The following is a 26,255-nucleotide window of genomic DNA, read 5'->3' as shown; positions in this document are numbered from 1 at the left end:
TCTCTAAGTTAATGCTGGTCCAGACGCAGGGCACTCTTGCTTGATTGGGGTATTACTTTCCAACCAGTCGCCTCTGGTGGCTCCCTCCCCCTTTTGTTTATCTTCCCTTATCAGTCCACCTTTCCCACTCAGCTTTACCTGCCCACTGGTGTCTTCTGCCCCTGTAGAGATCCAGACGTGTATAATTCTGATCTCAGGCTGATTTCATGGGTGATCAGAGTTCTTTGGTAGGTAATCAGCTCACTTTGGGGTACAGGCTGAAAAGACACCTCTTCCTACTTCCCCGCCATCTTGTCCCCCCTTCCTTGTGATTTTAATAACACTTTCTTTTCTAGATTATAAAAATATAATATGCAATACATATAACAAACAAAACACAGGCTAATTAACTGTTTTTGTAAAAGTTAGTTTTCTGGTCAATAGCATATTAGTACTCAAGTGCCTGGGGAGTCGAAAGTTATTCACATATTTCTGACTGCAAATGGTCAGTGCCCTTAACCCCTGCAATTATTCAAGGGTCAACTGTATTAGAATTGTCTGATTGTCAAGGTTGTACAGTAGTTATGTGGAATGTACTGATTTGTAGGATATAAATGCTATGGGAATCAGGCATAATTTAACAATTGTCTTGCAAATGGTTCTGGGGTAAAATATATTTTTTTTCTTCTAATTTTCAGACTCTCTGTCTTAAAATTAATGTCTGTCTAAATCTCTAGGTTCATATGTAGTGATAAAAATTGGAAAATACCAAAAAGTTATCAATTAACATGACTGAAGTATTCATGAAAACCTGGTTGATTGGGTGCTGTTTAGAAAGCTGGCATTTGGGCAGCCTGAAGCATGTAAAACCCAATAATGCTGATTTCCATATTAAAAAAAAATCTGCTTAAAAGTTAATTAGCTACCAAGAAACATAGCTTAAAATATTATATAAACTTTCATTACACACATGATCCAAAAATATTTTCCTTTAAGGAAGATTTTTGCATATCATCCATTTAATAGGAAACTATTAAAATGTTGTATAAACATCCAGAAAATAAATTTCTACTATTTATGTTTCAGATGCTATACTTTTTCTTCAGAAACTCTGAGTACTCTCTGTGTGATTTCAGTACGTCATCACAATTTATATGTCTTTCAAAAGTAGATTCTGAAGAGGTGGCCCCACCAGATGAGCCTGATTCCAATACAGCAAAACCTGAAAAGAAAAAGAAATATAGTTTTTATCTAAATACTTCATTCTTAACTAAATGTTAGTAAAAAAAAACAAAGTTGAAGCCTTATGAGTGTTATGAAGAATGAAAAACATCTAATACAGCTACAATATAAAATACAAGATTACTTTTAAATATGTTTTGCTCACAGTTGCCCACTGAGGTAATTGCTATTGTGGATAAATATCAGAGCTTCTGTTTTTCTCATTACAAGATGATAACAGAGCCCACCCGTGAACAATCATGTACGACAGACTGAAAAATCAAACAGGCAATTTTCAGAGTTGAACATAAGAACACACAGAAGGAAAATCCTAGTTTTCTATGAATATTGTCTGCTTTTTGGTGGAGGGGATATGTAAGCTGATATCTGAAGGGCAGGGAAGAAGCATGCCAGGTGGAGGGAAGACGCATATACAAAGAACATACACAGAGAGTGAGGAAGAACACTTGTGGAATTGCAAGTAGTCAATGCTGAAAAGGTGCAAGAGCAAAGCAGCAGAGTAGGGTAAATGTTAGCGATAAAGAAGGCTGAAAAAGCTGACAAGAACCAAGCTGATTTGGGTGTTTTTATTCCATGTATGGAGCTTGGAATTTTACCCAATGGCAAAAGGTAAATCAATGACAAAATCAACGACTGGAGGTTTAAATGTCACCTGTCAAGTGACAGCTATTTGAACTATAATTGCTTAACTAAGTATCACCTAAGACAAGACTGCTTTTTTTTTTTTAATTTTGGTTTTATATCATTAGCAGAAACAAGGATTTAAGAAAGCCCGCATATTCAGGTTGACAGTTCCAGAGGGATGGCAGAAGTGAAGGAAGATTACAGCTTGAAATAACAGATAAATAGACATTTGGAGATTTTTTTTTAAGTCTGAAAAATGATGACTAAATGAGGAATAAGTATGTTCCTCATTATGTTTATGTTTTATATATTTTTATTAGATATATATTTAAAAAATTAATATAGTACCTATTATCCAAACAATAGAAAACAATGGATTTACCATTCATAGGATATTTCAGAAATCAATGACCATCTTAATTCGGAAATTTGGCAACATACCTTCTTCTAGTTCTCTAGTTATATTTTTTTCCAACTCCTGCTGCATCTGAAATAAGTCAAATATTTATAATGTTCAAGTTAAACAAGACACATAATTGTAGGAATTATATATAGCTTATGAAATGTAAACTTAAAATAACACTATTAGAGACTAAAACTAAGTTAGGGATTGCTTAAATAGAAAGATAATCACATAAATAAAATAAATCCCTACTTATTTTAATCTTAGGTAACAGAAGAAAGAGATGTAACACTATTTAGATAAATCTGATAAAAAGTACAATTAATATTGGTCTATTAAATATACATAATTTCTGGGAGAAGAGGAATATGGCAGAGGCATAGGGGGCCATAGCTTTGTCCAGTCCCTGGAATTCAGCTAGATAGCTTTCAAGTCATTCTGAACACCTGTGAACTCAACCTGAGATCTGAGAAAAGAACTGTTCTAATTCTACAAATAGAAAAGTGACCACATTCTGCAAGGTAGTAGGTGTGGGATGGAGAAATGAATCCAAGGGGATACATGGGAAGATAAACTGTTGGGGGGGATGCATAAACTGCCTATCAGAAAGTGATACAGCAGTGGTATGCAAACAGGAACTTTTATAAGTCTAATCCGGTGAGGGACATCCCTGCTTGAAAAGCACTCAGGTGGAGAAGTGGGGTAGAATCCTAGGTAGAACTGCCTGATCTCAGGATCCCCAGGATCACACAGAATGGGGTGCCTGAGTATGGGAGAGTTTCCAGGTGTTTCAGCAGGGAATCCAGCTGCAATCAAAGAGCAGAGGAGGGGGCTTTCAGCTCAGTGTTGCCATTAATCACAAACCCCAGCCCATTGGGTAACCACTCTCAGAGCAGGGCCAAACATGCAGAACAACCAGGGCAAGACCTCCTCCTTCCCCCTGGAGGACTGGCATGAATGCAGCCACAGGAGGCTGCAAAGTTTAGAAACTCCAAAGGGGGTTGCATGGCTGAGATAAAAATGTTCAAAGGCTGGGTGTACACAGAGTGCATACAGAAACCAGGGAGACAAGAGTGATTGACAGCTCCTCTGTAAGGGCACACTGAAGAGTGGAGGGTGCCTGCTTTCAGCTCTAGGGCTGGACACTGGGAGGCTCACATTTTCATTCTAATCCTCTCAAGCAGTGCGGAAAACCGTCAGGGAACGAAAGCCACAAAGAGGAATCTGGAGGCCCTAAATTAGCCTGGACCCCTGGCAAGGGCAGTGCAATACCATCAGGGCAAGGACCTCTGAGAATTAGCGCAACAGGCCCCTCCCCCAGAAAATCAGCAAGAACTTCCCGCTAAGATCAAGTTTAAGGAATCACAGACAACTGCAAAACTCTAGTGCTGGGGGAAAATACTATATAGAATCCATGGCTCCTTAAACTTTCAAGTTTAATTTTCTTTTTCTTTTCCATTTCAACCAATTTCTCATTTTATCAACTCGGGTTTTTTAAACATTTTTAATTGTAATTTTTATAGTTACATTCTATCCTTTCAGAGTGCTTAACTTTATTTTTGCATATATATATTTTTTTCTTTTTTTACAATTTTGGGATGTAGTCTCCTCTAAGAAACAGACCAAAATATACCCAGAATCTAGTGTATTGCTCTGTTCTCATCATCTGATTATATTCTCACTTTTTAAATTTTTATTTTATTTATTTATTTATTTTGATTTATAGAGATTATAGAGATTTGGGTTTTAGAGATTATATTTCTCTGGGGTTGTTGTTGTTATTTTAGTATTTTGTTCTCTCATTTTCTATTCTTCTCTAGACAGAATGACTAGATGGAAAAACTCACCTGAAATAAGAGAACAGCAGGTACTACTGACTGTCAGTGACCTAATCAGTATGGATATAACTAAGATGGCAGAATTAGAGTTTAGGATAACAAGTATAAAAATACTAGCTGGGCTTGAACAAAGCACAAAGGACACTGGAGAAATAAAAGAACAAAAATATTACCAAGTTGAAATCAAAAGGTTATTAAGGGGATGCAATAAAAAAAAATGGAGGCTCTACTTCTGGAAACAGTATGGAGGTTCTCCAAGAAGTTAAAAATATGACCCAGTAATTGTACTGCAAGGTGTTTTCCCCAAAGATGCAAACATACTGATCTGAAGGGGCACCTGGACACCAATGTTTATAGAAGCAATCTCCACAATAGACTAACTGTGGAAACAGCCCAAATGTGCATCAACAGATGAATGGATAAAGAAGATGTGGTGTATTACAAATGGAATATTACAAAGCCATCAAAAAGGATGAACTCTTAACAATTTACATTGATGTGGATGGAAACGGAGGGTACTATACTGAGAGAAATAAGTCAATAACAGAAAGGCAATTATCATATTGTTTCATAAATATGGGGAATACAAGAAAAAGTGCATAGAATCATAGGGGAAGGGAGGGAAAACTAAATGGAAGAAATCAAAGAGGGAGACAAATCATGAGAGACTCTTAACTATTGGAAACAGACGTTTGCTGAAGGGGAGGTGGGATGGGGGTGGGGTAATTGGGTGATGGGCATGAAGGAGGGCATGTGATGTGTAGAGCACTGTGTATTACATACAACAGATGGTTAACTGAACACTATGTCTGAAACTGATATATCATATATCAGCTAATTGAATAGAAATTCTAAAAAATTCATCACGTACATAATGGGTAATGGAGAAATAAAACCCTACTTGTCTTTTACAGACTTACTGAGCTATAATTAACTAATAAATATTAGCTATTTCAAATTTTAAAAATTGGAGGCTCTAACTGCTAGGATAAATGACACAGAAAGAAGAAGTAGTGACAAAGAAGACAAAATGATGGAGAATAAAGAAGTTGAGAAAAGAAGAGAGGTAAACAATTACTGGATCAGTAATTCAAGGGGAGGGGAGAATTCAAGAGATAAGTGATACCATAAAGCAAAACAATATTAGAATAACAGGGATCCCAGAAGAGGAAGAAAGTGGGTGTGGAAGAAGGTGTACCTGAGAAATTACAGCAGAGAACCTCCATAATCCGGGGAAGAAAAAAGTCATTCAAATCCAGAAGGCACAGAGAACCCCCTTCAATTTCAATAAGAATAGGCCAACACCTTGATATATAGTAGTGAAGTTTGCAAATTTCAGAGACAAAGAGAAAATCCAGAAAGCAGCTCAGGACATGCCAGAAAGGACTGGCATGGTATAGTCAGGGTGCTAAACCAGAAAAATATGCAGCCAAGAATATGTTACCAGCAAGGCTGTCATTCAAAGTAGAAGGAGAGATAAAGAGTTCCCAGGACAGACAGAAATTTAAAAATTTGTGACCACCACACCAGCCCTTCAAGAAATACTAAAGGGAATCCTGCAAGCAAAGAGAGAGCCCCAAAGTGTCATAGACCAGAAAGGAATAGAGACAATATACAGAAACAATGACATTACAGGTAATACAATGGCACTCAATTCATATCTTTCGATAGTTAGCCTGAAAGTAAATGGGCCACATTCCCCAATCAAAAGACACAAGGTATCAGATTGGATAAAAAAAAAGCAAGACCCATCAATATGGTGTCTGCAAGAGACTCATTTTAGACCCAATAACACCTCCAGATTGAAAGTGAGGGGGTGGAAAACCATTTACTGTGCTAATGGACATCAAAAGAAAGCTGGGGTGGCAATCCTTTTATCAAATTAGATTTTAAGCCAAAGGCCATCATAAGAGATGTGGAAGGACGCTATCATAATTAAAGGGTCTCTCCAAAAAGAAGATCTAACAATTGTCAAGATTTATGCCCCTAACATGGGAGCAGCCAATTACATAAGCCAACTAATAACAAAATTAAAGAAACACATCAAGCATGATACAATAAATAGTAGGGGACTTTTACACCTCACTCACTGCAATGGACAGGTCATCTAAGCAGATCAACAAGGACACAGGGCTTTGAATGACACACTAGACCAGATGGACTTCACAGATATATTCAGAGCATTCCATCTTAAAGCCACAGAATACACATTCTTCTCCAGTGCACATGGAGCTTTCTCCAAAAGAGATCACATACTGGGTCACAAATCAGGTCTCAACCAGTACCAAAAGTCTGTGATCATTCCCTGCATATTTCCAGACCACAGTCCCTTGAAACTTGAACTCAATCACAAGAGGAAATTTGGGAAAAATTAAAAAACATGGACGCTAAAGAGCATCCTATTAAAGAATGCATGGGTCTGGGGCACCTGGGTGGCTCAGTGGGTTAAAGCCTCTGCCTTCGGCTCAGGTCATGATCCCAGGGTCCTGGGATCGAGCCCCACATCGGGCTCTCTGCTCAGTGGGGAGCCTGCTTCTCCCTCTCTCTCTGCCTGCCTCTCTGCCTCCTTGTGATCTCTGTCTGTCAAATAAATAAATAAAATCTTTTAAAAAAAAAAAAAAAAAGAATGCATGGGTCAACCAAGAAATTAACAAACAAGTAAAAGAATTCATGGAAACAAAGGAAAATGAATACAAAACTGCTCAAAATCTTTGGGATGCAACCAAGGCAGTCCTGAAGAGGGAAGTATAGAGTGATACAAGCCTTTCTCAAGAAACAAGAAAGGTCCTAAATGCACAACCTAACCTTCCACCCTCAGGAACTGGAGAAACAACAGCAAAGAAAGCCTAAATCCGGCAGGAGAAGAGAATTAATAATGACCAGAGCAGAAATCAAAGAAATAGAAACCAAAAGTACAGTAGAATATAGCAACAAAATTAGGAGCTGGCTCTTTGAAAGAAGTAATAAGATCGATAAACCCCTGAGCAGACTTGGCAAAAAAGAAAAGAGAAAGGACCGAAATTAATAAAATCATGAATGAAAGAAGAGAGATCACAACCAACACCAAGGAAACACAAACAATTTTAAGAATGTATAATGAACAACTATTTGCCAACAAATTAGGCAATCTGGAAGAAATGGTAAGAGAAAAACCTGAACAGACCCATAATCAGGAAGGAAACGGAAGCAGTCATCAAAAATCTCCCAAAAAACAGGGCCAGATGGCTTCCCTGGACAGTTCAACCAAACATTTAAAGAGGAATTAATACCTATTCTTCTGAAGCTGTCTCAAAAAATAAAAACGACAGAAAACTTCCAAACTCTTTCTATGAGACCAGCATTACCTTGATCCCCAAACCAGACAAAACCCAAACAAAAAGGAGAATTACAGGCCAATATTGCTGATGAACATGGATGCAAAAATTCTCACCAAGATACTAGCCAACAGGATCCAACAGTACATTGAAAGGATTATTCACCGTGACCAAGTAGGATTTATTCCTGGTCTGCAAGGGTGGTTCAACATCTGCAAATCAATCAGTGTGACACAATACATTAATAAAAGAAAGGATAAGAACCATATGATACTCTCAATAGATGCAGAAAAACCACCTGACAAAGTACAGCATCCCTTCTTGATTAAAACTCTTCATGGTTCAGGGATAGAGGGAACATACCTCAATATCATAAAAGCCATCTACAAAAAGCCCACAGTGAGTATCACTTTCAATGGGGAAAAACTGAGAGCTTTACCCCTAAGGTCAGGGACACGGCAGGGATGACCACTCTCACCACTGTTGTTCAACTAGTACTGGAAGTCCTAGCCTCAGCGATCAGACAACAAAAAGAAATAAAGGCATCTGAATCAGCAAGAAGTCAAACTCTCACTCCTCACAGATCATGTGATACTCTACATGGAAAACTCAAAAGACTCCATCCAAAAATTGTTAGAAGTTCTACAGGAATTCAGCAAAGTGGCAGGATATAAAATCAATGCACAGAAATCAGTTGCATTTCTATACACTGACAATGAGATAGAAGAAAGAGAAATTAAGGAGTCAAACCCACTTACAATTGCACCAAAAACGATTAAGATACCTAGGAATAAACCCAAACAAAGAGGCAAGAGATTGGTGCTCTGAAAACTATAGAACACTCATGAGAGAAACTGAGGAAGACCCAAAGAAATGGCAAAAACCTTCCATGCTCATAGACTGGAAGAACAAATACTGTTAAAATGTCTATGCTTCCCAGAGCAATCTATACATTCAACGCAATCCCTATCAAAATACCATCAACATTTTTTCAGAGCTGGTACAAATATTCCTAAAATTTGTATGGAACCAGAAAAGATCCCAAATGGCCAAAGGAATGTTGAAAAAGATAACCAAAGCTGGTGGCATCACAATTCCAGACTTCAAGCTCTATGACCAAGCTGTCATCATCAAGACAGTATGGTATTGCCACAAAAACACACGCATAGATCAAAGAGCCCAGAAATGGACCCTCAACTCTATGGTCAACTAATCTGTGACAAAGCAGAAAAGAATGTCCAATGGAACAAAAGACAGTCATTCTAACAAATGGTGTTGGGAAAACTGGACAGCCACAAGCAGAAGAATGAAACTGGACCATCTTGTTACACCACACATAAAAATAAGATTCAAAATGGATGTAAGACCTAAATGTGAGACAGGAAGCCATCAAAATCCTAGAAGAGAACACAGGTTGTATTCTCTCTGGCTTTGGCCAAAGCAACTTCTTGCTAGACACGTCTCCAAAAGCAAGGGAAACAAAGATTTCATCAAGATAAAAATGTTTTGCATAGCAAAGGAAACAACTGACAACACTAAAAGATGACCTACAGAATGGAAAATGGTATTTGTAATTGACATATCAGATAAGGGGCTAGTATCCAAAATCTATAAAGACTTATCAAACTCAATACCCAAAGAACAATCCAGTCAAGAAATGGGTAGAAGAAATGAACAGACATTTCTCAAAGAAGACACACAAATGGGCAACAGATATGAAAAAATGCTCAGCATCACTTGGCATCAGGGAAATAAATATAAACCAAAAGCACAATGAGATATCACCTCACACCTGTCAGAATGGCTAAAATGAACAAGTCAGGAAACAACAGATGTTGTCAGGCATGCAGAGAAAGCAGAAGCCTCTTACACTGTTGGTGGGAATGTAAACTGGTGCAAGCACTCTGGAAAACAGTATGGTGGTTCCTCAAAGAGCTGAAAATAGAGTTACCCAATGACCCAGCAATTGCACTACTATGGATTTACCCCAAAGATATAAATATATTGATCCAAAGAGGCATCTGCACTCCAATGTTTATATCAGCAATTTTATTGATTTATTTATTTGAGACAGAATGAGAGATAGAGAGCACGAGTGGGAGAAGAGGCAGAGGGGGAGGAAACAGCAGATTCCCCACTTAGCAGACAACCTGCAGTGGGGCTCTATCCCAGGACCGAGGAATCATGAGCTAAGCTGAAGGCAGTCACTTAACCAACTAAGCCACCCAGGCACCCCTCGGTACCCTACATTAGACCCCATTTTGGGCATTCAATGAGAGGGTACCTTTTATAAGAAAGCTCTAAGTAAGAAAATTCTAGATGAGAATACTTGTAATATACAGCTGACCCTTGACCAACATGGGTTTGAAGGGTGCAGGTCTACTCTACTTACACATGGACTTTTTTTGATACAGTATTTTAGTGTATTTTCTCATGTTTTTCTCAATAACATTTTTTCTATAGCTTTATTATGAGAATATAGTATATAATACATGTAATGTAAAAAAAAAACTGTGTTAATGAACTATTTATGTTATCAGTAAGGCTTCCAGTCACTAGTAGGCTATTAGTAGTTTAGTTTTTTAGATACCATGCAGAAGTGAAATCATATGGTATATGCCTTTCTCTGCATTATTTCACTTAGCAAAATACTAGGTCTACCAATGTTGTCACAAATGGCAAGATCCCATTCTTTTTTATAGCTGAATAAATATTTCATTGTATATGTATCACACATCTTCTTTATCTGTTCATCTATTGATGGACACTGAGGTTGCTTCCATACTTTGGTTATTGTAAATAATGTTTCAAAAAACATAGGGGTGCACATAACTTTTCAAATTAGTGTTTTCATTTTCTTTGGGTAAATACCCAGTAGTGGAATTGCTGAATGGTGCTGCATTTCTATTTTTAATTTTTTGAGGAATCATAACACTTTTTGACAATATCATTATATTTAGGCCTTATAAAATTAATAATATGACAACATTACTAGACAGCCTTGTAAAATTAATAACTCAATACCACTTGATGGGAGAAACTTTTATTGAAGCAATTTTATAAAGCATTAATAAATACTATGTAAAATATAAGACACTTTTTTATATGACATGACTTAAGGAATTACCAATGTGATGTTATTGTCTTTTCCCCAAAAGCTTTTCCTAAATATTTACTTCTGTGACCTTTATTTCCAAGTGAGAACTGTGTTTAGAAGGTGGAAATAGCTTGAAGTCCACTAATAAGGAGAACGCATTTGCAATTTTATTTATACTTTTCCATTTATCCAAAAAATAGGAGGATAAGAAAATTATACACAGAAAAGCAACATGCAATGTATCAGCAAATTTTAATTCAAAAAATTATTAACAAAGGATTTTCTCATAAATGTTAGTTTTCAAACTATGGCTCATAGAAATCTAAGGGTCTCCTGGGACACAGCAGGATTGAGGGACAAGGAAGTCTACAGGTGTAGTCTTATCTCGCCTTTAGCTAAACAGCTCTACTTGTCTCTGTTTTATATATTACAGTTTAATGCAAAAAAAAAAAAAGATAAGTTCTATTCTTTGGCAAAAACAAATTTTTCCCCAGAGGTATAAAAGTCACTAACTTAGTCAATATCCCTAATTTCACATAAGAGACAAAAAGGCCTCAGAGAGATTCTAGTTTGCCTGAGGTCAAAAAACCACCTAGTTGCAGGCCAGGAATGTGTTTTAGTTACTTCCTCATATTCAGGAAAAATACATGCATTTTTAACTAGAACTCAGAGAAAATGAATACATAAAACTTTGTTCTGTGGCTCAATAAAGTTAAGGCATTAGACAGAAAACAGCTTTCTAACTAAACTATAAATTTTTACAGTCATGAACAAAAATAAAGGACGAGAAGTTATCTTAACTCCTATTAGTAACAGTCAATATGCTCAATTTATAAGCAAAATTTTTTTAACTTGAAGGGACAGGGAACTTGAAGGAGAAAATCTTTGGTTGAACCAAAGAACCTGAAACTGAGGAAATTCTTCCTTGAAAGAATTATTCTTTTCCTTCAAATAAAACTTGGTTTATCAAAGTCAATCAACAAATGGTTACCTATGTTGTGAGCTATTTATTGCAAAATCTAGAACACTGAACAGATTTCTCTTTGCCATCTAGCCTTCCCATTAGTTCACATGTACAAAAGACACGATTAACTTTAATTATAAATTAAATCCACTCAGAAATTATAGGTAAACCTTCATTTCCATGTGAGAACATTTCTCTCCCTAATTCATGACAGGAAGAGAGATTCGCCTAATGGGTGAATTTAGGAGAAGACACTAAGCAGTGCCTACATGCTTCCAAATCTCTTATTTGAAAAGCTATGCCTGCCCTAGTAACATGAATTGAGGTCTGCTTTCATCTTTGTGAGATGGGCATCAAACATATCTTCCTTCCATTTACAACTGTGTGTGGAAGTGCCTAATTTGGCGTAAAGGAGTAAAGTATTAGGAAGTTGGCAGTGGCTACATACCTAAGCCTCATCCTCCAATCTGTTAGTATGTATTACAGTTACTAAGCTTATCTCCATCTGCCTGACCCCTGTGTTCTCAACTCAGAAAAAGAAGAGCAATGTCATCTGCCACCTACTCCACCACAGTTCCAACAAGAAAAATGATCAGACAATACTTAGAAACGGTTTCTTCTTCCTTACTTTATACCTAACATTCATTGTTCAAAGCGACATACTTTAAAGAGGGAAAATGTTGAAAACAATTTCAGAAATAAACACAGAAAGTCAGACAAAATGAGGAGATAGAGGAATATGTTCCAAATGAAAGAACAATACAAAACTTCAGAACAATACAAAAAGAAACAGAGATAAGTAATCTACCTGAATAAGAGTTCAAAGTAATGGTCATAAAAATGCTCAGCAAACTCGGGAGAAGAATGGATGGATTCAGTGAGAACTTCAAGAAAGAGAAAATATAAAGAAGAACCAATCAGAGCTGAAAAATAAAACAACTGAAATGAAAAATACTCCAGAGGGATCAACAGCAGATTAAAAGCTGCAGATAAACAGATCAGTGATCTACAAGACAGGGTAGCAGAAATCATCCAAGCCAAAAAACAAAAAGATAAAAGAATTTTTAAAATGAGGACAGGTTAAGAGACCTCCTAGGATCGAGCCCCACACCACACCCTGTGCTCAAGGAGTCTGCTTCTCCCTCTCTCTGTGGCCCTCCCCTCCCATCTGTGTTCTCTCTTGCTTGCTCTCAAAAATAGATTAAAAGAAAGAAGGAAACAAAGAAAGAAAGAAAGACAGACAAGGCCATAACTAAAAATAAGAAAATTATGAAAGAAAGAGTTTTATTGGTTAAAGCAAACATACAATAAAAGTAATAGATCAATCACTTTTATAAAGCCAGTATGAATGTTAAAAGACAAAAGTTGTAACAAAAATTGTGTCTACAGTAATTAGTAAAGGGATACACAAAATAAAAAGGTGTAAACTAAGACATCAAATACATAAAACAAGGTGGGGTGGAAAAATGTAGTGTTTTTAAAATGTGTTTGAACTTAAGTAGCCATCAACTTAAAAAAGACTTCTATATATATGGGATGTTATATATGAACTTCACTGTGATCACAAAAATCTATAATATACAAAAAAGAAAAAGAAAGGCAACCAAGCATAACACTAAAGGAAGTCCTCAAATTAGGAGGGAAGAGAGCAAGACAATAAGGAAACCAAATGAAAGAACAAGATTGAGGCCTCATTTACCAGGAGTCTATGCTACTTTTCTCTACATTAGTAAGAACATGAATATACCTTCAAAACCATAAACCTATGTACATTGATTGAAATGGATATTTTAATAACAATGATATACAATGGAAACTAGCTGCTACTTAAAGACTCCCTATTATTCCCATCTTAGTCATCAATCATTAAAGTGATGGCAGGGTAGATATATGTGAACTTGATTTTAAAAATTCCAATTGTGGGGCACTTGCATGGCTCAGTCAGTTAAGGATCTGATCTTGACTTTGGTTCAGGTCATGATCTCAGGATCATTGAGACTGAGCCCTGCATCAGGCACTGCACTGAGTATGGAGCCTGCTTACCCTCTGTACCTCACCCCCCACCACCAGCTTGCACACGCACTCTCTCTCCCTCTCTATCTCTTTTAAAAAAATGCAGTATTTGCTTGATTTAGCCATTTAGAAAATGCTCTACAGTTGCTCAGCAAGACATTTTGTAAAAATTGAAATAGAAGTGTTATAAGTATTAAAAAAATGCTCCAAATAAGACAAAATTAAGGATGTACTCTCAAATAAGAAAATGGCAACAATTACAACTTAAAAAGAAAAATTAATCTTTTTAGCATTACAAGTTTATTTAATTCATAAAAAGGACTTATCATGGATTCTTGAAATAATAAATATCCATATGTGAGTAAGTGTTTGTATTCTTATTGTTGACTTATACATAGGGGTGGGAAAAATGGGTAACAGCGAACTTTAAAATTGTTATGAACAACTGCCAACCAGGAAATTAGTCAAAGCATCAAAGTATAGATTTCATTCGTGAGCAATAATATTTACTTTCTAAAATCGAATTTAGATGTAGGTTTTCAAGAAATTTAAAATGTGTTCGTTTTGGGGTGCCTGGGTAACTTAGTCAAGTGTCTGACTCTTGTTTTTGGCTCAGGTTATGATCTTAGGGTTGTGAGACTGGGCCCCATGTAGGGTTCCACACTCAGCAGGAAGTCTGCTTGAGAATCTCACACTCTCTCCCCCTCTTGTACACTCTCTCTCTAAAATAAATAAAATCTTGAAAAATAATAAATATGTCAGTTTAGTTATAATTATTGAATAAAGGTAATAATAGGTATCTCTTGAAAGTAAGAGCTCCAGGAACAAAGAAAAAAAAATCAAAATTTATGTCTCATTTCTTTATCAGCAAAAATAATTATGACTTTTACTTAGTGTGTATTAGTTAGCTAAGCAACTCAGAATCTTACCAAATTAAAAACAAAAATTATATCAGAAATCTGAAACCCAAGGAAAAAAAGGTAAGATAATATAACCAACCTTGATCAAGAAAGTCTCGAGGTCATTACTTGAACGCCATGAGTTTGAGGTAGGAATCACCACGTTTTCTCTTAGAGCAACGTTTCTATTGAATAGTGAACTATTATTAACATTTCTACCATAAGGCAGATCTAGGGATGGCCTCATATTAATAGTGTTAAGCAAAGTTTGCTTTTGCTGTTTCCCCACCAGAAGTTTGGCACTGGTCTCTGCCAGCCTCTCACTAGTCCTGTTAGGATTACAAAACACAATACTTAGTATTTCATTTCTCCCCAAATCAGTCCTAAATTACTTGCATTTTTTTAAGTCTCCATAATAGTAAACAAAATGTGCCATTAAATAGTGTTTTAACATGGTAAATGTGACAGAGCAGACCTACTATGTATAATTATAGGTTTAAAACTGTTCTGAAGAAGTCCATGTAGCTCTAGGGTTCCTAACTAACAAGTAATTCAAATTAAGGAGGGAGAGAAATGGCTATCAGTGATGTCCATGGCCTAACAGGTTATACCTGCTGCCTTCTGGAATGGTTGTACTTAAAAGATTCTTGGGGACGCCATGATACATACTTATATTTAGTAAACCAGTTTAGAGCTGCAAAAATAAACCATCCTGGGGTCTGGGTGGCTCAGTCGGTTAACCATCTGCCTTCAGCTCAGGTCAGGACCCCAGAGTCCTGGAATTGAGCCCCATACTGGGCTCCCTGCTTGAGGGAAGCCTGCTTCACTCTCACCCTCTGCCTGCTGCTCCCCTCTGCTTGTGCTCACTTGCTCGCTCTCTCTCTCTGTCAAATGAATATGTAAAATCTTTAAAGGAAAATAAAAATTTAAAAAATCCCTCAAAGACATTTTTCAAGCATTGGCTTTCACCACTCTTGTATATTTCACACATTACCTCAGAGAGATTGAGCATTTAACACTGAGGAAAAATTTAGACGAACAATTGCTAGAGGACAAGTAGATGGCAGAGTCGTGATCAGAAAGAACTGAAACAGCTCCAGAAGCAATTAGGTTATAACACAGATACCAGGGTACTGGAGGTGGAATCTACCGTTTCCATCTTGACCTTTTGGGTTAAAGATGTACTCTTCCAAAAATAAACTAACATTAATAAATAAATTTTAATAAACTCATTTCTATTTAGGGTAATTCTGACAATTTTATAATAATATGCTGTCTAAATTATAAACCTTCAAACAATTAGTTTAAAGACTAGGAGATCAGATTAACTGAAAATATTCAAAGGAAAAAATAAAATCATTTAAAACAACAAAAAGAAGAGAAATGCAAACTGACTTGAACTAGCATTTTGACAATAAGTTCATTTACAAACATCATTTTTCAAAATTATACTATCTAGTTGGCTTTCACTTACTACTGATCTCATGAACGTGGCTCCAAAAAGTTATGGTTTAGAGGCAAATTAATAAGCTAACTCTACTTTCTATGATTGTTTTAACTTACTTGTTCAGTTCCTTTGTCAATGACATTCGATGTGTTACTTCTTCTAGGTAGAGGTGCTTGTATCTGTCCAATTCTGCTTTAGTAACGTCTTGAGAGTTTTTCATTTTGGATAATTCAAATTCCAGCTCTTTAATTCTGAGTTCCATTTGACTTCTTCCTAAAGCATTATTGTTTTCTCTTAACTGTGCTACACTTTCTTGAAATGCTGCTTGCGTCTAAAGCAAATTAAAAGCATAGTTTTAAAATTGTTACAACCTGGGTAATTACAGTATATTTCTTTCTTTTAGTTTTGTGTCAATGATTCAGAGAGCAATTTTTAAAGTGGAAAAAAAAAGCTGAAATGTAAAATATTTATCATTAATGTGAAACTGAATTAAATGTGAATAATGTTCATTCTTATATTAGAATGCATGCAATCTGATAATTCAAAGAATAATAAAATCATTTAGTTTTTTAAAAAGTGAACAGTACAACTTCAGAATAATCGAGGTACCTGGGGTGCCTGGCTGACTCAGTCATCTGAGTGCTTGACTCTTGGTTTCTGCTCAGATAGTGATCTCAGGGTCCTGGGAGAAAGCCCTGTGTCCTACTCAGCATGAAGTATGCCTGGAATTTTCTCTCTACCTGTCCATCCCCCACTCGTGCTTTCCAAATAAATAAATAAGATATTAAATATATAAAAAAGGAATAATCCAAGTATGGTACCATTTCTTTTATGTAGGAATGCCCAGAATGGAGCCCAAACAAGCAACTGACTGAGCCACCCATGTACCCCATGGTCAAAATTTTTAAAGCACAGTTTTTTCTTTTCCTCTCAATAGCCTTGTTTTATACAAACTGGTCTTAAAAAATAAAATGACTTTCTACTGTGAATCATTCTGAAAGATCAATTTAGTGTGAATAATAATGAAAACTGAAATTTTTAAAGGGAAGGAACAAATGCTTTCAGAAATTTACCAAATTGCTATTAAGGAAGTAGAGGAAAACTCTACACTACATATAACCAAAATGTAATTTCCAGTAAAATGAATTAAAGCATTTTATAGACAAATAAATTAACCTCTAAAAATAGATCGACTTCTTTTAATTTTTCTTCTACGTTCAATCGTGTCCTTTCTTCAAAATCCCGTTTATATTGTTCTAATTTACTATATCCTATCACGTTGACTTCTACACAACTTCTGAGGTGTACTACTTGTTGTTCCAACTTCTTTTTATTCTTCTCTAGATTTTCACATTTTGTCTGTATTTCTTTCATAGATGATAACTCCTGAATAAGAACCTGGTTTCTTGAAGATACAGTTTCCAATTTTGCTGTAAGATCATCAACCTGCAGGAATAAAATAATACAGTTTGGAAGTAGAGTGAAAAGAGTCCACATGAATAAAATAATACAGTTTGGAAGTAGAGTGAAAAGAGTCTAATGCAAAACTAAGACCCCAAATCTTTTTCAAAGATTTTAAAACTCTGCACCAAACATGGGGATCAAGAGTCACATACGTTACTGACTGCTCCGGGCAGGTGTTCAGATTTTAAAATAAGTTCATTTTCAACAAAATGTTATCTATATTGTAGTACAGTCTTGGAATGCGGAACCTCAAATAACTCAGAAAATGAAGAACAAAATTCAAACCACTAGGAATTGCTAAAATCGATCTCTGCTGTCATTCTCTTTGCCACACATTTGTATTTAATATTTATACTTTTATTTTTCTGATTGTTTCAGATTTTTCCTCCATAAAATAACTGTAAGTCACGTCTTAGTAGAAAGTCTCTTAACCCTTCCCTCGTCTTAACACTCCATAATTTTTTTAAAAGATTTTATTTATTTGAGAGGGAGAGAGAACAAGACAGCAAGAGCACAAGAGGAGAGAGAGGGAGAAGCACACTCCCCACTGATCAGGAAGCCAAGCATGAGACTCAATCCCAGCATCCCAGGATCATGACCCAAGCCAAAGGCACTTAACTGAGCCACCCAGGTGCCCATGTACTCCATAATTTTTAAAGACGTTTTAGGAATCCCATATTGACTTATGTAGGTCTGAGCCAATAAATGCTTACCAAAATAAGACATTGAAAATAAGACTCTAATTAATGAATCTATAAATACTGATTCTATTGCCATCAACCTTTTTCTGAATTACAAATGTTTTATGCTAATTTCAATTGCATTCTGAGGAGAAATGATTCACAAGGTTAAGAAATCACATCTCTAAGAAAAAAAAATAGTGGGGAAAAAATTTAGTGGATGATCCATATATTTTTGGATAAAAAAAATTCTTTAACTCGACAGTGTTACAATCCTTTGTTACTTCTCACAAAATAAGAGGATATACTAAGCAATGAAAACAACCAAAAAACTTGCTGGAGTTTCAGTGATGCTGAGTTGGGAAGAACTCCTTTCCTTTAGATATGACTGGAAAGACAAGTGGATGTAGTGGTTTTATAAACGGACACTTCTCCCATGACAACCCCTCCCCTTCATGTGTGCTGGCCTTAGTAACTGGTTCCTAGTGAACAGAATATGGCAGAGCTGCTGTGTGATTTTTAAGGCGAGGTTAGAAAATGTGATATAGCTTCCATCTGACTTTCTTCACCCTTAGAATCCAGCTGTTGTGGGAAAGCCCAGGGTACCTAGTGAGTCTTCATGCAAATATTCCAGCTGAGACTGCCCTAGCTAACATCCTAGCCAAAAGCCAGCCTCAACAGCCAAACATGTGCATGAACAAGGTTTTAGATGATTCTAGTTCCCAGCATCCAGTCATCCCAGGTGATGCCAAATGAAGAAGAAATGAGTTGGCCTGACTCAGCCTTGTCCAAAGATTTGTGAACAAGATAAATGCTGTTTTGAGCCACTAGGTTTTGAGAGTGGTTTATTATATGGCAATAAATAACTGGCACAGATACTGATATTAAAATGGGGTGCTGCCATTAAAAAAGAAAACCAAAAAACTGAAACTAAACCTTCTTTGAACCAGGAGGTGGGTGGAACCTGAAAGAAGAGTAAGAGTGAGAAGTAGAGAAGAGTAAGAATGAACCAAAAGGGCTTCCAAGAGACTGTGAGTGGAAACCTGATGGCCCTTGAAGGGGCTTAGAGCAAAGGTTTCTAGACAAGTGAAGAAAATGACACTAGAGGGAAAAGGAACTCGTGCCACAAACCACATGAAAGTAAAACTGGTAGGAGAGATAAGCTAAAGAAAGACGATTCAATATGAAGGAACCAGGACTTACTGGGTTCACCTATCTGTTCCTCATTTACAGCCTCTCCACATTCCGTATTGTCAAATAATGCTAAAATAAAGAAATGGCTTCTGGGTTAAAAGCAAATCCAGGAGGACATGGCCTATGGATGAAGCCAAAACTATAAACCCTTTATAAGTCCTTGAGAAGGACTTGAGGTGTGCCTCAAATTTCTTTAAGGATCTTAATAGTGTGAGAATTTGAAAGGCATTGTCAAATGAAAGCTGCACAGGAAACCTGAGGTGAAAGCTTATCTCAAAAGACCCGGGAGAATGGCTTTTCTAATGGCATGAAATCCAATCGTATTCACGGAAAACTCAAAAAACTAAGAGAATTATAGTAGCAATAATACTGTTTGTGAGCTTGGACTAAAAGAGACCAAGATAGTACAAACTAAAAATAGGGCTTTGAGTCTTAGAATTTCCACCAGGAGGAATCAGGCTGAAAAAGCAGCTACAAACATGGGTCATTCCTTATGAAAAAGAAAGAACCAAGAGCTCAAAAAGTAAAGCAAACAGCCATGGAGAAGCTTTCCCATGGTTAGGCCTAAGTCCTCACTGAAGAACTGACAGCATGCTTCAGGGTGTGTTTCAAAACTGCTATGGACTAGTGTGCCTCCCATATTCTTTCAATGGGAGAGTCCTTAGCAGGTTACCAGAGTGTTCCATTTTGAGTGGTAGAGAACTGTCTTCCTTAATTCCCAAGTGTTCAGATGGAGAGGACTTGCACTCAAGGGACTATACTTCAGGCACCTTATCCCAGCTGTACCTGATTAAGATGGTAAGATCTTGTATTCAAGCCCAAACCCAATGCCAGGAGAACTGAGATTTGTGGGAGGTATCAGGGGGAGGTGAGTGTATTTTTCATGTGGGAGGAATACAAAAAAATTGTGGCCGGTGGGTAAATCATGCTGCTTTTAAAATGTGTCCATAGGCTTTTAAATATTCATTCCATTAAAAAAAAAAAAAGACCATGGACCTACCTTTGTGACTTTCTCCTAACAGAATATGGTGAATGTGATGCTCTGTGTATTCCAAGGCTAGGTTACAAAAGACAATAGAGCTTCTGCCTTGCTCTGCAGCTCAGGCAGCTTTTTTTGGATTGGAATTTAGCCCCCGCTCTTGTAAGAAAATTCAGGCCACAAAGAGTCTAGGTGTGCCAGTGTAAGTGTTTTGGCTGCCTGCCCCAACTATAGTCCAGCACCAATAGCCAGCATCAACACCACCAGATGTGAGTGAACAAATCTTCAAACAGTTCCAGCCCCAAGCCTTTCAGCTGCCCCACCTGAAGCTAGGGGAAGGGAACAAGCTGTCCTAGCCACACTTTTCCTAACAGTAGATTTGTGAACAAAATAAATGTTATTTATTTAAGCCACTAAACTTTGGGGAGTTTGTTAAGAAAAAACAAACAGATAGAAAAATGGATGACAAAAAGAGTTAATAAGATACATAATCTATATATTAGAAATTGGTCTCCATTAAAGTGGGAAGTAAAAAAGGTTAAGATTAATTTTTTCTAATTTTAAAATATTTATTCATTTGGGAGAGATACAGAGAGACAGAGAACAAGCAGGGGGAGTGGCAGAGGAGAGGGAGAAGCAGACTCCCTGCTGAGCTGGGAGCCTGACATGGGACTGGATCCCAGGACCTGGAGATCATGACCTGAGCCGAAGGCAGACACTTAACCATCTGAGTCACCCAGGTGCCCCTAAGATTAATTTAATAATGACAAACAGTGCTAATGAGAAGAAGCCCATAACTAGAAGCAAGACCTAAGAAGTTTTTCTTTCTGTTTTTCCCCATTTAGGGTGTCATTAACTGTGCATTTTTTATATATGACCTTTATTATGTTGAAGTATATTCCTTCTAAACGTACTTTTTGAAGATTTTTATCATGAATGGATTTTTTACTCTTTTATCATGAATGGATATGAATGGATGTTGCACTTTGTCAAATGCTTTTTTTAAAAATATTTTATTTATTTATTTGACAGACAGAGATCACAAGTAGACAGAGAGGCAGGCAGAGAGAGAGGGGGGGAAGCAGGCTCTCCACCTAGCAGGGAGCTTGATGTGGGGCTAGATCCCAGGACACCAGAATCATGACCTGAGCCGAAGGCAGAGGATTTAACCCACTGAGCCACCCAGGTGCCCCTCAAATGCTTTTCTACATCTTTTGAAATGATAAGATGATTCTTCTCCTTTTATTAATTTGGTGTATCACAATGATTGATTTGCAGATATTAAAACACCCCCATAACCTAGGAATAAATCCCATTTGATCATGGTGATGATTTTTTTAATGTATTCAGTTTGGAGTATTTTGTTGAGGATTTTTGCAACCATGTTCACCAAAGATACTGGCTTAGAGTTCCTTTTGTGGTGTCTTTGTTTCGTTTTGGTATCGGGGTAATACTGGCCTCATAGAGTGAATTTGGAGTTTTTCCTTCCTTTTCTGTTTTTTGGAATAGTTTGAGAATAGGTACTAACTCTTCCTTTAAAATGCTCTGTAGAGGGGCGCGTGGGTGGCTCAGTGGGTTAAGCCGCTGCCTTCGGCTCAGGTCATGATCTCAGGGTCCTGGGATCGAGTCCCGCATCAGGCTCTCTGCTCAGCAGGGAGCCTGATTCCTTCTCTCTCTCTCTGCCTGCCTCTCAGTGTACTTGTAATTTCTCTCTGTCAAATAAATAAATAAAATCTTTAAAAAAAAAATGCTCTGTAGAATTTGCCTCTGGTCCTGGACTTGTGTTTTTTCATAGTTTTTGGATTAATGATTCCATTTCTTTACTGGTTTTCAGTCTCTTCAAATTTTCTATTCTTGTTTCAGTTCTGGTAATTTATATGTTTCTAGGAATTTATCCATTTCTTCTACATCGTCCAAATTGTTGGCATATAGTCATTCATAATATTCTTTTATAATTGTCTGCATTTCTGTGGTATTGATTGTTATTTCTCCTCTCTCCTCTGTGATTTTATTGGGGTCCTTTTTCTCTTCTTTCTGATAACTCTGGCTAAAGCCTTATCGGTTTTATTAATGTTTTCAAAGAACCAGCTCCTGGTTTCATTGATCTCTCCTATTTTTGTCTTTTAAAATTTTCTATAGTGTTTTCTTCTGCTCTAATTTAAAAAAAAATTATTTGAGAGAGAGAGAAGGTGGGGAGAGGGTCAAATGGAGAGGGAGTAGAGAATCCTCAAGTAGACTCCCCGCTGAGCACAGAGACAGAAGCAGGGCTCAGTCCCAGGACTCTGAGATCATGACCTGAGCTGAAATCAGGAGTCTGCTGCTTAACCAACTGAGCTACCTACTACTACTACTACTACTCTAATTTTTATTATCTCCTTCCTTCTGCTACCTTTAGGCTTCATTTGTTGTTCTTTTTCTATCTTCTTTAGGTGATGGTTAGGTTGTTGTATATTTTTCTTATTTCTTGAGGTAGGTCTGCATTGCTATATGCTTCCCTCTTAGAACCATATTTACTGTATCTCAAAAGTTTGGGCAATTGTGTTTTCATTTTCATTTGCTTCCATGTATTTTTAAAATTTTATTCTCTTGTTTCCTCATTGGTCCATTCATTGTTTAGTAGAGTGTTACTTAACCAACATGTATTTGTGGTCTTTCAGATTGTTTCCTGTGGCTGACTTCTAATTTAATAGTATTGTGATCAGGGAGAAGGGGGGTGGGGTTATGGACATTGGGGAGGGTATGTGCTTTGGTGAGTGCTGTGAAGTGTGTAAACCTGGCGATTCACAGACCTGTACCCCTGGGGATAAAAATACATGTTTATAAAAAAATAAAAAATTAAAAAAATAGTATTGTGATCAGAAAAGGTGCATGGTATGACTTCAATCTTCTTGTATTTATTAAGACCGGTTTTGTGGGTATTATGGAGGGCATGTATTGCATGGAGCACTGGGTGTGGTGCATAAACAATGAATTTGGGAACACTGAAAAAAAATTAAATTTAAAAAAAAGACTTGTTTTGTTGCCTAATATGTGATCTATTCTACAGAATGTTCTAGAATGTGTATTCTGTTGTTTAAGAATGGAATATTTTGACTATATCTCCTTAGTCCATCTAGTCCAGTGCATCATATAAAGCCACTGTTTCTTTGTTGACTTTCTGATCTGTCTATTGATGTAAGTGGTGAGTTAAAGTATCCAACTATTGATTATTCCTATTCCTTCCTAAAATATCTGAATTGTACATTGTCTTCGTGGATACTTTTGCAATTGGGAGTAAAAGAAATGAATTTCATTTAAAACATATATAATAAAATTAAAGGACCCTACTATTATTGTATTATTATCAATTAGTTCTTTTATGCTAGTAATTAATTGTTTTATGTACTTGGGCGATCCCATGTTGGGTGCATAAATATTTACAATAGATAGTTCTTCTTCCTGTCAGATTGTCCTCTTCATTATGATATAGTGCTCTTGTCTCTTACTGCAGTCGTTCTTTTAGACTCTGCTTTGTCCAATGTAAGTATTACTATTCTGGCTTTCTTTTTATATCCATTTGCAGGACACATGTTTTTTCCAGCCCCTGACTTCCAATCTGCAGTTGTCCTTATGACAAAAATAAAACTCTTGCAAGTGGCTTATACATGGGTCTTGTTTTTCTTCTTCTTCTTCTTCTTCTTCTTCTTCTTCTTCTTCTTCTTTTTAATCCACTCTGACATCCTATGTATTTTGATTGGAGCACTTACCCCATTTATATCCAAAGTAATTATTGATAGATATGTATTTGTCATTTTACTACTTGCTTTGTGGTTGTTTCTGGAGATTTTCTCTGATCATTTTTTGTGTCTTTGAGGTTTTACTGGTTTTCTTTAGTGATATATTTGGATTTCTTTCTCCTCTTTGAGTGTTTATCAGTGGTTTTGTTTTCTTTTTAGAGAGGGCATGAGTGGAGTGGGGAGAGGGAAAGAGAATCTTAAGCAGACTCCATGGCCGGAATAGAGTGCAGTACAGGGCTCAATCTCACAACCCTGAGATTATAACCTGAGCTGAAATCAAGTCAGATGTTTAACCAACTAAGCCACACAGGCACCACTATTAGTGGGGTTTGATATATAATTTGTATATAACCTCTTCTGCATATAGCAGTCTATATTAAGCTGCTGGTCTTTAAGTTTGAGCCCATTCTTTTCTCTTCTTCTCCCCATGCTTTAGGTAAAATATATTTTATATCCTTTTTTCCTGAGTTCCTTAACTTATTTTTTATATAAATGTTCATTTTTGCTACTTTTGTGTTTCCTGCCTTTATACTGTCACATTTGGTCTCTTCTTTCCACTCAAAGAGTCCCCTTTAATATTTCTTGTGGGGCTAGTGTAGTAGTCACAAACTCCTTTAGTTTTTATCTGGGAAACTCTATCTCTCCTATTCTGAGTAATAGGCTTGCTGGATAGAGTATTCTTGGCTACAGATTTTTCTCATTCACCATGTTGAATAGATAATACTACTCCCTTCTGGCTTGAAAAGTTTCTGCTGAAAAAGTTCCTGCTAGCCTTAAGGGGTTTCCCCTGAAAGTTACTAACTCGCTCTCCTGCTTTTAAGATGTTTCCTTTATCAGTATATTTTGCAAATTCAATTACAATAGGTCTTGGTGTTAGCCTACTATTGTTGATACTATTGATATATTGATCAATACTATTGATTTGGATAGTTTTCTGTGTCTCCTGGATCTTGATGTCTGTTGCCTTCCCTAGATTAGAGACATTTTCAGCTATATTTCTAGAAACAAGTTTTTTTACACCTTTTTTCTGTCTTCTTCTACTGGGACTCCTATAACATGAATGTTAAGACATTTTATGGAGTCACTGAGTTCCCTAGGTCTGGTCTCATTTTGCATAATTCTTCTTTCTCCCCCTTCTTTGGCTCCATTGCTTTCCATTAATTTGACTTCTTAGTTGTTAATTTGTTCCTCTGTTTTTTCCAGCCTGCTGTTCATTGCATTAGGTGTGTTTCTTAACTCATTTATTCCACTCTTCAACTCTGATTCTTTTTTAACTCTTTTATGTCTGTTGTAAGGGTCTCACTGATGTTGTTGTTCTTTTCTCAAGTCCAGTGAGTGTCCCTAAGATCACTGCTTTAAATCCTCCATCAGCCAGGATATTTACATCTGTCTCACTTCAGTCTCTGGACACGTGGCTTTATCCTCTTCTTTCATTTGAGATAAGTTCCTCTGTTTTCTCATTTCATCTAAGTCTCTGCCAGCTTCTCTGTGTTAGAAAAGGCAGTTATGTCATCTGCTCCCCAAAGTAATGGACTTATGAAAAAAGACGACATGTAGCACCCAGGGTCTCGTGCTTAGGGGGGTATGTCTAGTGTGTGCAGCATGCACTCTGCTGTTGTGTTCTGGCTACTCTATCCTTCAGGCCAGACATCTGCAGAGGCACTCCTTCACTGCTGTGGGCAGTGTTTGGTACCTGGCCTGAATGTAGCAACTTTTAACTAGGTGTGCCCTGGTGTGCTTGTGAAATGAGACCTGTCACCACCTCCACTGGAACTGAGGCCTTCCTGAATCTGGACAGATGAGGTGTGGGCAGGGGCTTGTGCTGATTTTCTGGGGGAAAGGCCTGCTGTGGTGGAACTGAGGCAAGAGTGATTGAGCAGGGCAGTTCCACTGGAGTGCGAGGGGATGGTGCTTGGTGTAAGCAGATTAGGCAGCCAGTGTCAGAGCTGCACTGCATCCCGCAGATGGCTCTGTGCTTGTGCTGAGGGGCACTGGAGGGAAATGGTACCAGCTGCTTCCTTTGTTCCTAGAGAGTGGCCTCTGTGAACACTGCCTCTCAGGGAAATTCTCTAAAAAGAGTGATTAATTTCCCTACTGTATGCCCCAGACACTGTTCAGATCACTGTTTCCATGCTGTAAGCTCCCGGGTTGTTTGTCTGCCTTTTCTCCAAGAGCAGCACAGTGCACTACAAGCTCTATCCCAGCCAAGCCCAATCACCTTTAGAATTCCAGGTTTTAAGCCCCCCTAGTAGTAAGAACTCATGAAATTAAGCTCCTCTCACTTTCCAGTGTAGACAGTGGCTACAGGGAAACGTTCTTTTTGCACAGTCCCGTGTCTCGCT

General features: G+C 37.2%; 2 protein-coding genes across 8 annotated transcripts in view; both read right to left on the bottom strand.

Annotated features, from left to right (window-relative positions):
• The window catches only part of LOC116594363 (ankyrin repeat domain-containing protein 26-like), a 636,289-nt gene that overhangs the window by 159,820 nt on the left and 450,214 nt on the right, over positions 1-26,255 (bottom strand). The gene's annotated exons all lie outside the window — the stretch shown is intronic.
• LOC116592426 (ankyrin repeat domain-containing protein 26-like) lies at positions 666-25,870 on the bottom strand. Its single transcript, XM_032345631.1, has 6 exons — positions 25,676-25,870; positions 17,096-17,266; positions 15,937-16,151; positions 14,474-14,702; positions 2,287-2,332; positions 666-1,201 (listed from the first exon to the last, which is right to left on the bottom strand). The coding sequence occupies exons 1-6, from the start codon at positions 25,868-25,870 to the stop codon at positions 1,062-1,064; spliced, it is 996 nt and encodes a 331-aa protein (XP_032201522.1). The 3' UTR covers positions 666-1,061.

The sequence above is a fragment of the Mustela erminea genome, chromosome 6, assembly GCF_009829155.1.
Source record: "Mustela erminea isolate mMusErm1 chromosome 6, mMusErm1.Pri, whole genome shotgun sequence".
In the NCBI taxonomy this organism is placed as follows: Eukaryota; Metazoa; Chordata; class Mammalia; order Carnivora; family Mustelidae; genus Mustela; species Mustela erminea.
Note: the sequence above shows the minus strand (reverse complement) of the source record. Positions and strands in the feature narration are given on the sequence as shown.